Source organism: Medicago sativa, chromosome 4, assembly GCF_051527215.1.
Source record: "Medicago sativa cultivar Bolivia chromosome 4, Bolivia_mono, whole genome shotgun sequence".
Lineage (NCBI taxonomy): Eukaryota > Viridiplantae > Streptophyta > Magnoliopsida > Fabales > Fabaceae > Medicago > Medicago sativa.
In genome coordinates, this window is record NC_140752.1 from 51,150,355 (window position 1) to 51,165,258 (window position 14,904).

General features: G+C 38.6%; 1 protein-coding gene and 1 pseudogene across 1 annotated transcript; both read right to left on the minus strand.

The window, feature by feature from the left end:
- Positions 1-2,897: 2,897 nt before the first annotated feature.
- On the minus strand, positions 2,898-4,482 carry LOC146929664 (uncharacterized; annotated as a pseudogene).
- A 3,603-nt stretch (positions 4,483-8,085) lies between these two features.
- Positions 8,086-13,340, minus strand: LOC146929665 (uncharacterized). Its single transcript, XM_085707382.1, has 3 exons — positions 12,729-13,340; positions 9,507-11,198; positions 8,086-9,417 (listed from the first exon to the last, which is right to left on the minus strand). Exons 1-3 carry the CDS (start codon positions 13,326-13,328, stop codon positions 8,086-8,088), a joined length of 3,624 nt encoding a protein of 1,207 aa, XP_085563508.1. The 5' UTR covers positions 13,329-13,340.
- Between the last annotated feature and the right edge of the window lie 1,564 nt (positions 13,341-14,904).

The following is a 14,904-nucleotide window of genomic DNA, read 5'->3' on the forward strand; positions in this document are numbered from 1 at the left end:
CTTTGATCAATCACCAATGATCTTTTGCCTGATATGGATGTTGTCCTATGAAGGATCAATTTCAAATATATTCCCATTGTGAAGGAACATTGTTGCAGGCAGAGCTGTTTTTCTTGTCTTGTAGCAGAGACAAAAACAAAGTAGTGGAGGTAGTGGTTGTACACTTCGTACAATTGTACTTTGTCAACGCTTTTGAAGAATAAGCATCCAATGCCTTCAAATCCTCTCAAAATGACCGTTGCTTCACTCTTCCAGTCTTCTGCAATGCTTAGACGAGTTTAAATCCATTGAACATCCCTTGAAGTTTTAAGTTTTGCATTTCCTGATAAACTTCAGCTTCTGGTGATGAATTTGCTTCTGATGAGATGCTTCTGATGAACTTGCTTCTGATGACGTCATCACTTCAAGAGCACTTTGTCTTCAGGAGCACTTTGACTTCAGGAGCACTTCTCTTCAGACGCCTTAAGCTTCCTTTTTGTTGATTCCTTAGCTCTCTTTTGTTCTTCTAGAACCTATTTAAGATGTCATATTTTGTCTATGGTCCTGTACACTTGAACAAATATTAGCTTATCCAATTGACAATTTTTAATACCTTGTTATCATCAAAACTCTCAAAGGTTTATTGTTAAACACATTTTGTTCCAACAATCTCCCCCTTTCTGATGATGACAAACAATAGTATTTAAAATGTGCAATTGTTGCTAATCCAATTAACAAGTTGACTATAAGGGTTTGAGGTTTGTTAGCTCCCCCTGAGTCTAATAGTACTTAAGGTGAGTTTTGTAAGCTCCCCCTGAGTTCTATCCATGGTAATTAAATTCATCATTTAAAAGCGCAATAACACTTAGTATATTCTCACATCAATAGACTAAGAGATAAGAAGTAGGTCCTATTAATTTAACTTGATTAAAAAATTAAATTAATGGGGCTCAGAGCCTATAAATACTATACATATACTCCCCCTTTTGTCATCCACAAAAAGTTTAAAAACTAAAGACAAAAAAGAAATAGATAGGAAAAAGATAGTGAGAAAAATTCTACAAATATAATAAATATATAAGAAGCATATATCAGAGCATAAGTAGAAGAAGTATAGCAGATCAAAACAACTGAGTTCAGAAGCATTGATATTGATCAAAAGCGCAAATATGTTCAGAAGCATAAATTGAAGTCGTAAGCACAAAACTTGTAAGAAGATGCTAAACAAAGAAACTTTAGACAAAAAGATTAAACAAGCTAAAATATGTGTGCAACTAAGGGTTGGCTTGTTTGTGTAGCAGGTCCATCATCTATTTCAGCATTAAGTTGGTCTCTTCTTGTTGCTTCTGCATTGCTTCTTGCTTTTGCTTCATCTCATTCTTGAAGTCCTCATTACTCTTGATCAAGTTTTCCTCTCTGACTCTTGCTTCTTCCAGCTTAGCTTCAGTGGCAGTCTTATACTCAAGCAAGAGTAGCTTCTGCTCTAAGAGTTCCTTCTGAAGCTTCTTATTTTCCTTTTCCAAAATAACATTTCTTTGTATCAGATCCAGGATAGTAGAGGTTGTTTTGAAATTGATCTTGTTTGGGAAGGTCAAGTCTAATTCCCTTGGATGCATACCAGAAGAGATGAAATCAGTGATCTCTTTTCCTTTTATACTTGGAGGATTCTGCACCCAAGTTTTCAGGATATTGACTTCCTGCAGACTGCTATTCACTCCTTTCAGCCAGTCTTGAAGCTTCTGTTAAGCTATATCTTGAGCATCACATCATGTTTTTTGAAGTGCAGTCAAGATGTAGTCAACTCTTTCCTTCAGTCTGCTCCACTGCTTCTCATAGTTGTCCTTATGAACCAAGTCATTCCTAGCTTGAATGAGCTTGTTCAACTCCTGGAATATCTTCTCACACACATCTGTTAATAGAGTAGAATCTAGAAAGATGGTTGGTGGTGAGGGTATTTTTGTAGGTTTGGTAGGAGCAACAGGTTCAATGGCTAAATGAGATGATGAAGATTGGCTGTTTATGGAGTTTGGAGTTTGATTGCTGGTTGAGGGTTGATCAGGAACAGACTTTTCAATCATAGTAGAGGATGATTGCTCAACCTCAACATCAGGAGCATCTGATGTGATCATGAAGTCAGGTTCACTGACAGTTTCATGGATGGAAGGAGATGTAGTTTGCTCAGGAATAGCTTGTTCAGGAACAATCTGCTCAGAACCAGTATGTTCAGAAGCATCTTGTTCAGGAACAGAAACTGCATGGTGGATAGTTGAGTCCATTTGTGAGTTAGGTGCTTGGTGTTGGGGGCTTTCTAAAGTAATTTCCAAAGAAACTACTTCAGAGGCTTTTTGTAAGTTTGGCCTAACTTCTGGTAGTTTACCTGAGTAGTGACTAACCAAGTTATCTAACACATCAGTTTCAACAGTTTGGTTGGTTGAGGTGGGTTGAGATGATGAAGATTCAACATTCACATAAGCAGGAACCATATTGAGGGGTTGAATCATTGGTGGTTGATAAGGGTGGTTAGGGGGTAGTGTTTCACAGACTCTGTTTCTCATCTCAGACATATTGCCTATCCTTTCATTGACACTAGGAATCATAGGCTCAAATGGAATGTTCTGAGAAGGCTTTTTGTGGATTTTGGTTTGGTAAAGCTGGCCTAATGGTATATTGTCCAAATCTATAAATGATGATGAGGAGGTAGATTGGGAGGATACAGATGGGGTTGAGTTAGATTCTACTTCTATAACATTGTGAGAGTGTAATTGATCAAGATTACCTATTACAGCTTCTGGAGCAGTAGCATCTGAAGTAGCAGCTTGACCCTCCTGAGCATTTCCACCAGCATTGACAACCATCAGCATATTCCCAGCTTCTGATGTTGCTAACTCTTGCAAATCTTTAGTAGCTTCAACCAATTGTTATGGCACAACACAATCATCTGCCCTTGCTATGCTTGATGCAGGAACTTCTATACCTTTAGCAAGTTCCTTGATCTTTGCTAGAGTAGAAGCCTCTTCTGCCTTCTCCTTCTTAACTTCCCTTGTGACCAACTCAGTAGTAGCCACAATGTCGTATTCCTCTTCAGCTACATAAGTTGACTCTTTCAACTTCCTGATAGCAAACTTCCTCTTCTTCTTTAGGACTGGAGGCTGTTTAGGAGCAACTTGTGAAGAAGCAGCAGCTTTGCCACTTCTGGTTCTTTTGTTCAGACCCACATCAGTATTCAGGTCCTGAACCTCTTCTTGAAGTGTTGGTAAGCCAGAACTACCAACATCCACTTTACCAGAGGCTTTCTCTTTCCTTGCCTTCTTCGAAGGTTGCTCAACTTCTAAATATTCATCTTTGGTGGTAGTCTTCCTCTTAGACTTCCTGCTTCTTGCTACAGGCAGAGCACCACCACACATCTCTTCAGGAACATCTTCAAGTCTGATGACTTTACCATATGTTTCAAAGTGGTCTATGATAAAGTGCATTTGGACTTCAAGAGGGTCCTTCTTGCAGATGGGAGGAAAGTCTTCCATCAGATTTGACTTTGCACTTGATTCACTCAAGTCAGTGCTGAGCTTTGTGACTGTCTTAATCATCTTTATATGCTTGAGTGTCTTCCCATTAATGACTTTGCCAGTTGCAGTCTCAAGCTGATCATTAGTGAAGAAGTTGACCTTACTGAGAGCTTTCAGAATCCCTCCTTGATGAAGGATCTCTGAAATCAGCCTTCCATAGGGAACCCAACACCTCTTGCTCTGATGGCTTTCCCTAAGCTCCTTGATCATGTGTTGAAAATGTATTTGGGCACGTTTGCTTTCTCCTTCCTAATGAAGTAATGAAGAAAGATCATGTGCTCCAATGATGGTTGATCACTGCCACCACCGTTTGGTAGCAGATTCTCATTCTGAATCTTCAGCATCATTTTCTTCTCCATGCCGAAGTTAGCATAAGCTTCTTTCTTGTCATTGTTGAACATGGATTGATTGACAATTTCGTTCCATGGACTTGTTTTGGGGTTGGTTATCCCACCTGTGTGTTTTCCAGAAGCATCTCTTCTGAGAACAAATGCAATTTTCTCTTCAGAGATGAACACATGGATCCCCATGATGCTAGATCTTATCTCTGTTCGTCTGAACGGTTCCAAGCCATTTCTTCTTTAGTCTTCCCTTTCAAAGTGGGGTCAATCAAAATCTTCTTTGTTTCCTCCAACTTAGCAGCATTTCTGTCATACACAGAAGCTTTCACCCAGAAGTGTCTGACCAAGGTCTTGTATGTTGGTTCATTTAACATATCGAAGTACACCATCAACCCTTGAGATTCATAGTAGCTTCTGATGTCACATCCATGATATGCAAGAGAAGTGAAGTCTACTGGATTCTCCGTTTGAATCTTTAAGTCCCATTCTTCCAAGGACATGGTCCTTCCTTTGATTTCATAGGAAGGTTCACCTTGTGTAGTTGATTCTGGAATTTCTTCTTGCATGCGTGATTCAGGAACAGAGCTTGATGATGCCATTGATGTTGTAGAAAGTTTTTTAGGGTTCTAGGTTTTGATAGCAGAGATTGCGTTTTACTTCGCAGAGAGCAGTTGAAATAAGAAAGTGTAGGTAGTCAAGTGAGTAGTGTGTGAATTGTCTAAGTGTTTTTAGTAAAACGATTGCAATTCAGAAAAGGGGACAAACAAACATAGCGTTAATGACATAGGGGGCGCGTGATAGTATATTCAAAGCTAAAATCATCATTGCCCTCTTACGTTATACACTCGTACACATAAGCCACGTCAGAAGTTCTCAGAGTAACTGCCAAGTTAGTGGGCCAGGTGTTACTAAAAAGTAACTTCCAGCATTTCCGCTAACTCTGCTATTTAGAAGCACAGAGTCCAACTTGTTATTCTGGCACGTTAGACTTACGATGTTCTAAACGATGTTCCAACACAGAACACAGTAAATAGATGTTGTATATGATGTTTAGAACATTAAGCTAACATACATAAATATAATAAAGCAAATAATGGACAAGAAAGAAAAGAGACACAGAGAATTGTTAACCCAGTTCGGTGCGACGTCACCTACATCTGGGGGCTACCAAGCCAGGAAGGAAATCCACTAGTGCAGTCCGTATTCAAAAGCTCTCAGCAAACCACGTTTGTACTTATGACCTAGGACCTACCCCAACTAGACTTCAACCTAGGAACTCCTAGATTTGAGATCCCATCTCACTCCCTTACAACAGATCACAATCCCCTGTGATTCCCAAATTACAGACTCAAATCAAATGAGGTTACCCTCGAAAAACAACAACTTGCAACCTTGCTTAAAAGCTTAGATGCAGTTCACAATCTACCTAGCTCCTTGCTTAAAAGCTTCGGAGTAGTGCACAGTATTACAACTCAAAGCACAGTCCTAAACATGTATCAAGATGATACACGAACGGCTCACAATATATATGACTCAAAACCTAAACAAAACTCTATTTGTAAACCAATGTCTTGAATGAATATCTTCAGGTCTTGCAGCCTTTTATATACTGAAGCAAGGCGTGTCATTCCTTCAATCATGCTTCAGATCGGATCAGTGACTTCTTCATTAAGCAATGGACGGATATAGCAACTCCTATAAAATAGGCTTTATTAAAAGTCACATAAAAATACTTTCCTAAGTCATTTCATCAATTCCTTAAGAAATCACATATGTTCTGATCTCTTCATAATTGCACACGGTTCATACCAACACATGCTGGTGTGGATTCCTTCAATCAAGCAAGCGCGTGCGTAAACATAGGTCAGGCCCAGAACGTACAGAACAACTCTTGATGTTGGAACATTGTGTTCCACATCTGAAGTGAATATTTGTTTTAGGCAAAAGTGAAGCCAACATACAAATATCCAACAATCTCCCCCTTTGGCAAATTTTTGGCTAAAGCAAATTCAGCCCACACCTGTTAAAAATAGAGAGATAGCACACGCAACCTTTACTTCAATCTTCACAAATAAAATCTTCCTTGAAGAAAGGTTCACATTCTCAGACTTCCAAAAGATACCAAAATATAGTTCTTCAGTCTTCACACATGATCTTCAGGACTAGAAGAAGTATATTACAGGTCTCAGATACTGCTTCCATTTTTTACACAACAATTAACTTATCGAAATAAGCAGACAAGAGAACTAGAAGGTATCAGAGAGAAGATCAGAGTTTTGCAGCAAAGGACGTATAAGGAAAAATAAATTCCTGTACATCCTAAACAGACAGCCAACTGTCACAACACGCTACTTAGAGAAATATAGAAATACAGTAATCAGTAGCTCAAATCATCAGGATGTTCCAACATCCACAGGAACATTCAGGGACACAGAAGCTTACTCCCCCTCAAGGAGTACAACCAGATATTCTTTACTCCCCCTGAATACATGCACTAATTTTTTTTTTATTTATATATAAAACCAACACGAAGAAAATTAAAATAACCAGAAGGCCAGAATCGGAGGTCTCAACATCCTCGAGCACATAGTCAGGTAACATACAGCAAGGATATACCTACTCCCCCTTTTTAGCCATAAAATATGCCAAATTGAGATGTGACAAAAGCATAAATTACATCTAAAAGTACCTGACATTTTGAACAGTGGTTGCTATTCCTCATGGATGCAAACACCCAGCTTGCTTCGTAGTTTCTCAAATTGCTTGATATCTAAGGCTTTTGTGAAGATGTCAGCCAGTTGTTCTTCAGTTGTTACATGCTCCAGAGTTACAATTTTGTCTTCAACAAGATCCCTAATGAAGTGATGCCGGATGTCAATGTGCTTTGTTCTGCTATGTTGTATAGGATTTTTGGAAATGTTGATAGCACTTAGATTGTCACAGTACAATGTTAGAACATTTTGTTGAACATCATACTCTTCCAGCATTTGCTTCATCCAGACTAACTGAGAGCAGCTACTTCCTGCAGCAATATATTCTGCCTCTGCGGTTGATAGAGACACTGAATTTTGTTTCTTGCTGAACCAAGACACCAAATTGTTTCCAAGGAAGAAACAGCCTCCTGAAGTACTTTTTCTGTCATCTGCACTACCTGCCCAATCTGCATCACAATAGCCAATCAACCTGCAACTTCCACCGTGAGAATAGTGAATCCCATAGTCTGTGGTGCCATGTATGTACTTCAGAATCCTTTTAACTTGAACAAGATGACTCATTTTAGGTTTTGCTTGATATCTAGCACAAACCCCTATAGCAAAAGTTATGTCAGGTCTGCTTGCTGTAAGATATAGGAGACTTCCTATCATGCTTCTGTACAGGCTTTGATCAACAGCTACACCATTTTCATCTTTGGATAGCTTTACATGAGTGGCTGCTGGTGTTCTTTTATGACTGGCATTATCTAGCCCGAACTTCTTCACAATATTCTTGGCATACTTGCTTTGAGAGATGGAGGTTGTGTCTTCCATCTGTCTGACTTGCAGACCAAGAAAATAAGTCAGTTCCCCCACAAGACTCATTTCAAATTCAGACTGCATCTGATGAACGAAATGTTGAACCATTTGATTTGACATTCCTCCAAACACAATGTCATCAACATAGATCTGTACAATCATGAGTAGTCATTTGCCCTTCTTAACAAATAAGGTCTTATATGTACCTCCCTTTTTGTATCCTTGATGTGTCAGAAATTCTGTGAGTCTTTCATACCAAGCCCTGGGTGCTTGTTTTAGACCATATAGTGCCTTCTTCAGCTTGTACACATGATCAGGAAAATTTGGATCAACAAATCCTTTTGGCTGTTCTACATAGACTTCTTCATGAAGATATCCATTTAAGAATGCACTCTTCACATCCATCTGAAACAATTTGAACTTCAGGATACAAGCCACTCCCAAAAGTAGCCTAATAGATTCCAATCTGGCCACAGGTGCAAATGTTTCATCAAAGTCTAGTCCTTCTACTTGTGTGTAACCTTGTGCTACCAGTCTTGCCTTGTTTCTGGTAATAGTTCCATTTTCATCTGACTTGTTTTTGTAGATCCATTTTGTTCCAATGACATTTATGTCATTTGGCCTAGGCACCAGATCCCATACTTCACTTCTTTTGAACTGGTTGAGTTCCTCTTGCATGGCATCAATCCATCAATCATCAGTGCGAGCTTCCTTAACATTTTTCGGTTCAAATTTTGACACAAAACAAGAATTGGACACAACCTCATTAGATCTCCTGGTTCTGATTCCCTGATCTGGATCTCCAATAATGAGCTCTTGAGGATGATTTTTCTGAACTCTGACTGAAGGTCCTTTACTTGATTCTGCATTTTCTAGATCAATATCTTCAGAGTTAGTCTGAGGTTCTTCATCAGCTTCAGGCCTTACTTTTTCTTGAACAGATGTTTCAGGATATGCTTCAACACCAGGTACAACTTCAAGCATTGGTTCTTTAACCATATCATCTACTACTACATTGATGGATTCCATAACAACTTGAGTTCTGTTATTAAACACTCTATAGGCTCTGCTGTTAGTGGAGTAACCAAGAAAAATTCCTACATCACTCTTTGGATCCATTTTTCTTCTATAGTCTCTATCTGCTAGAATGTAACATTTGCTACCAAAGACATGAAAGTAATTTACAGTAGGCTTTCTCTCCTTCCATAGCTCATACAAGGTAGTTGTAGTACCTGTTCTCAAGGTGACTCTGTTATGCACATGACAAGCTGTATTCATAGCTTCAGCCCAGAAATAAAGAGGTAGGTGTTTAGCATGTAACATGACTCTGGCAGATTCTTGTAGAGTCCTATTCTTCCTTTCCACCACTCCATTCTGTTGAGGCGTTGTGGGAGATGAGAATTCATGCCTGATTCCTTCTTCTGCACAAAATTCATGAAACCTGGAGTTTTCAAATTCTGTTCCATGATCACTTTTAATCCTGACAATACCTCTATTTTTCTCTCTTTGTAGTTGGATACAGAGTTCTTTGAGTGAGTCAAAGGTATCAGATTTTTCTCTGATGAAGTTCACCCAGGTAAATCTTGAAAAGTCATCAACAACCACCAGAACATACTTCTTTCCACCAATGCTAGCTACTTGCATGGGTCCCATTAAATCAATATGAAGAAGCTCAAGCGTTTTTGTGGTTCCATGATGTTCCAACCTAGGATGGGACATCCGAGTCTGTTTACCAACTTGACATTCACCACAAATATTTCCAACAGTGATTTCCAGTTTGGGTATACCTCTGATTGTTTCTAGAGAGATAGCTTTCTTTATTCCTTGCATATTCAAGTGACCTAGTTTTTGATGCCACAGTGTTACCTCTTCAGCTTTGCTCAGCATGCATGAAGATATGAGAGCCTGTTCTTGAGAAATCCATAAATAGCAGTTGTCCTTAGACCTAGTACCCTTCATGCTCACTTTACCTTTTTCATCTATGATCTGGCACTCAGTTTTACTAAAATTTACACTTAGCCCCTGATCACATAGTTGACTAATACTAATCAGATTTGCAGCCAGCTTTTGACCAACAAGACATTATTTAGTCTTGGTGATCCTTCACTAACTAAATCTCCAATCCCCACAATTTTTCCTTTAGCACCATCTCCAAATGTGACATAACTTTTGGAATAAGGTCTGACATTTCCTAGAAAATTTTCCATTCCTGTCATGTGACGATAACACCCACTATCAAAGTACCAATCTTCATTGGAGGATGCTCTCAAGGAGGTATGGGCTATTAGACCTAAGCATTTAGGTTTCCACTCCTTCTTGACCCCTTTCCAGGTTGAACTAGGTTGAAAGTGTCTAGGTACACCATACAGATTAAAACAAACAGATGTTTTATGACCCTGTCTATGACAAAAATGACACTTCCAAGGGAGATTCTCTTTTACTGAGTCAGTTTTAGGATGTTGTACCACATGTTCAAACATTGGACCTCTATCCGTGATGGTATCTACTTTAGCTGAGGCTACAAACTTAATTTTCTTAACAGGCTTTCCCTTCTTGGCCTTATGATAGTGTTCTAAGGCCTGAATATAGCTACTATTTTGTTGTTCCTGTTTTAGGTGTTCATGTGTAAAACCTATGCCATTTGGTTTACCTATCGCTTGACCTTCTAACATCCTATATAGAACATCAGTTCCAGTGGTCATCATTCTAACTTGTTTGAGGACATTATCAAGTTGAGAATTTAGTAACATTACCTCTTTGTTTAGGTCAGAGATTTTAGTCAGATGACCAATTCTTTCTTCCTGGAGATGATCAATGATTTCTTCCTGCTCCATCATACGCCTGTAAGTGATGTCCTTATGAATGTCTTGACCACAAGACACAGTTACTTTCTTAGAATCAGAATCTTCATTTTCAGATTCAGGTTCCACTCTCCCAGTCATAGCACTAACACGTTTAGCAGCATCACTATCAACATCTCCATCTGTTCCTTCATCATCAGACCAGGACACAATCATCCCCTTCTTTTGCTTTTTTAGGAAAGTTGCACATTCAGTTCTGATGTGACCATAACCTTCGCACTCATGACATTGCACGCCTTTGTATCGACTGTTTTTCTCATCATTTTTCTCATACCTTTGATTAGCCTGTTGCCTGTCAGTGTTCCATCTGATGTTCCGCCCATTTCCTCTGGATCTTCTACTTACTTGTTTGAGAATTTTGTTAAACTGTCTTCCTAGCATCACAAAGTCCTCTAGCAGATTCTCATCCTCCATGCCTTCTTCCAGTCCTTCATCATCAGCAGTGTTTGCTGCGAAGGCTATGCCTTTTCCCTTCTTCTCAGATCTGTTATCAATCACAAGCTCAAAGTTTTGAAGAGAACCTATGAGCTCTTCCACCTGCATATTGGATACATCTTGGGCTTCCTCAATGGCCGTGACCTTCATGTCAAATCTCTTTGGTAGAGATCTGAGAATTTTCCTTACCAACTTTTCATCTGACAGTTTTTCTCCAGGAGAATCAAATGAATTGGCAATGTCAAGGACATTCATGTAGTAATCCTGTATAGTCTCATCCTCTTGCATTCTTAGGCTCTCAAATTTGGTTGTCAGGAGTTGAATCCTTGAGCTCTTCACCTTGGAGGTACCTTCTTGAGCGGTTTTTAGGATGTCCCAAGCATCTTTGGCATCATCACATTTTTTAATTAGTCTGAACATATTTTTGTCCACTCCATTGAAAAGGGCATTTAGGGCCTTGGAGTTTGCAAGAGCCAGTTCATCTTCAGGCAGTGTCCAGTCATCTTCCTATTTCAAAACCGTGGTTTTATTGCCATCTTTGTCTAGAACAACTGGATGTTCCCAACCTTTCATCACAGCCTTCCAAGTCTTGCTGTCAATAGACTTGAGATAGGCACTCATGTGTGACTTCCAGTAGTCATAGTTTGTTCCATCTAGTAATGGTGGCCTGTTAACGAAACCTCCTTCTTTCTCCATATTGCCAAAATAGATCTCCTCTGGATCTCACCCAATAACAGGCAGGGTGCCTGCTCTGATGCCAATTGTTATTCTGGCATGTTAGACTTACGATGTTCTAAACGATGTTCCAACATAGAACACAGTAAATAGATGTTGTATATGATGTTTAGAAAATTAAGGTAACATACATAAATATAATAAAGCAAATAATGGACAAGAAAGAAAAGAGACACAGAGAATTGTTAACCCAGTTCGGTGCGACGTCACCTACATCTGGGGGCTACCAAGCCAGGAAGGAAATCCACTAGTGCAGTCCGTATTCAAAAGCTCTCAGCAAACCACGTTTGTACTTATGACCTAGGACCTACCCCAACTAGACTTCAACCTAGGAACTCCTAGATTTGAGATCCCATCTCACTCCCTTACAACAGATCACAATCCCCTGTGATTCCCAAATTACAGACTCAAATCAAATGAGGTTACCCTCGAAAAACAACAACTTGCAACCTTGCTTAAAAGCTTACATGCAGTTCACAATCTACCTAGCTCCTTGCTTAAAAGCTTTGGAGTAGTGCACAGTATTACAACTCAAAGCACAGTCCTAAACATGTATCAAGATGATACACGAAAGGCTCACAATATATATGACTCAAAACCTAAACAAAACTCTATTTGTAAACCAATGTCTTGAATGAATATCTTCAGGTCTTGCAGCCTTTTATATACTGAAGCAAGGCGTGTCATTCCTTCAATCATGCTTCAGATCGGATCAGTGACTTCTTCATTAAGCAATGGACGGATATAGAAACTCCTATAAAATAGGCTTTATTAAAAGTCACATAAAAATACTTTCCTAAGTCATTTCATCAATTCCTTAAGAAATCACATATGTTCTGATCTCTTCATAATTGCACACGGTTCATACCAACACATGCTGGTGTGGATTCCTTCAATCAAGCAAGCGCGTGCGTAAACATAGGTCAGGCCCAGAACGTACAGAACAACTCTTGATGTTGGAACATTGTGTTCCACATCTGAAGTGAATATTTGTTTTAGGCAAAAGTGAAGCCAACATACAAATATCCAACACAACTTCTGGAGTTCAGATGTTGACGTCATCTTCAGAAGCACATTTTCCTCAGAACCTCAATAAAGAGCTTCTGATGGACCATAGCTTCTGGACAGACTTCAGGACCTAAATTCCTATTCAGGAGCAAGCAAATTCTAATCAGACACAAAGTGCATGTTCAAATTTTTCTTTATAAAATCAAATCTTTCCACAATTAAATGCTTAGTAAATATATCAGCCCATTGATGTTCAGTATCAATGAATTGTATATCTAAAATTCCTTTTTGAACATAATCTCTAATAAAGTGGTGTTTGATTTCAATATGCTTGGCTTTTGAATGTAGAATTGGATTCTTTGACAAACAAATAGCAGTAGTATTATCAAAATAAATGGGAATACTGTTAGCATTAATCTGATAGTCTTCCAACTGATGGTTCATCCAAAATAGTTGTGTACAATAACTTACAGCTGAGATGTATTCTGCTTCTGCTGTAGACATATCAATAGTTGCTTGTCTTTTGCTACCCCAGAATATCAGATTATCACCCAGAAATCGACAATTGCCATTGGTTGATTTTCTTTCAATCCTATCACCAGCATAGTCAGCATCACAAAATCCAATCAACTGATAATCTAAGGATTTCCTATAAAGGAGTCCAAGATTAGTTGTTCCTTTCAAATACCTGAAGATTCTCTTAACATCAGTTAAATGAGATTCTCTAGGATCTGATTGGAATCTTGCATACAAACATACACTGAATAAAATATCTAGCCTAGATGCAGTTAGGTATAACAAAGAACCAATCATACCTCTATACAACTTCTGGTCTACTTTTGTTCCAGTATCTTCTTTGCTTAAGGTGCAGGTTGGATGCATTGGAGTGTTCATCACTTTACAATCTTCCAGCTTGAACTTCTTCAGAAGCTCCTTAGTATACTTTGTTTGATGAACATATACTCCTTCTTTGCTTTGATTGATTTGAATTCCAAGGAAGAACTTCAGCTCTCCCATAATGCTCATTTCAAATTCATCATGCATTAACTTAGAAAATTCCTTGCAAAGAGATCCATTAGTAGAGCCAAATATTATATCATCAACATATATCTGCACAACAAGAATGTCTTTCTCAACAGTCCTTCTGAAGAGTGTTGTGTCAACCTGATCTCTTTTAAAATCATTTTTGATAAAGAAATTACTTAGTCTATCATACCAAGCTCTGGGAGCTTGTTTCAAGCCATATAGTGATTTCTTAAGTTTGTAAACATGGTCAGGATGCTTAAGATCCTCAAAATCAGAAGGTTGCTTGACAAACACTTCTTCTTCAATGACTCCATTAAGAAATGCACTCTTGACATCCATTTGATTTAATATTATGCCATGATTTACTGCATAGGATAGAAGTAACCTGATTGCTTCCAATCTTGCAACTAGAGCAAATGTTTCAGTATAATCATGCCTTTTTGTTGACCGTAACCATGTGCAACAAGTCTTGCTTTGTTTCTGACTACTTCACCTTGTTCATTCAGCTTGTTTATGAATAACCATTTTGTTCCAATAATGTCCTTATGCTGGTGTTTGGGTACCAGATCCCACACATCATTTCTTTGAAACTGATTAAGCTCTTCTTGCATACCTAGTATCCATCCATCATCTGAAAGCGCTTCATCAACTGTAGCAGGTTCAATCACTGATAATAGTCCTATCATAGACTCTTCTTGTCCGAAGTATGATCTTGTTTTTCTAGGACTTTCTTTGTTTCCAATGATTTGATCCTCAGGATGTGAAGACTTATACTTGAATGAGTTCTTGGATTGAGTAGCCTCTGAGAGCCATCTTGAACTTCATCAGAAGCAACTTCATCTAGTGCTTCTGAGGTAGGTTCAGCTTCTGGACTATCTTCAGATTCAGCTATCTGATCAGGTTTTGAAGTATCTTCAGGAACCTGTATCTCTGCAAAACTTTCATCTTGCTCTGGAGTTTTACTTCCAGGCTCTTTGTCATCAAACTTAACGTGCATTGATTCTTCAACACAAAGTGTTTCTGAATTATACACTCTGTATGCCTTTGACCTTTCAGAGTAACCTAAAAAGATTCCTCTTTGGGCCTTGGCATCAAAATTTCTTTAGGTAGAGCTTGTTATTTAGAATGTAACAGGTACATCCAAATTGATGAATGTAAGATATATTGGGTCTTCTTCCCTTAAAGAGTTCATATGTTGTTTTCTCCAAGATAGGTCTGATATAGATTCTATTTTGGACATAACATGTTGTATTCACTGCTTCTGCGCAGAAATGTTTAGCCAAATTGTTTTCATGAATCATGGTTCTAGCCATTTCTTGTAAAGTTATATTCTTTCTCTCTACAACCCCATTTTGATGTGGAGTTCTAGGAGAAGAGAATTCATGAACAATTCCAAGTTTTTCACAAAAATTTTCAAACTCTCCACCATGATCACTTCTTACTT

What these genes read in the sequence shown, in the direction of transcription:
- LOC146929665 (XM_085707382.1), bottom strand. Translation starts at nt 13,328, where the DNA reads ATGAACACTCCAATGCATCCAACCTGCACCTTAAGCAAAGAAGATACT. An exon ending in ACCACTTTATTAGAGATTAT is followed by an intron (nt 11,199 to 12,728) that starts GTTCAAAAAGGA and finishes GTTTTGAAATAG; the next exon opens with GAAGATGACTGGACACTGCC. An exon ending in TTGTGGGGATTGGAGATTTA is followed by an intron (nt 9,418 to 9,506) that starts GTTAGTGAAGGA and finishes CTATGTGATCAG; the next exon opens with GGGCTAAGTGTAAATTTTAG.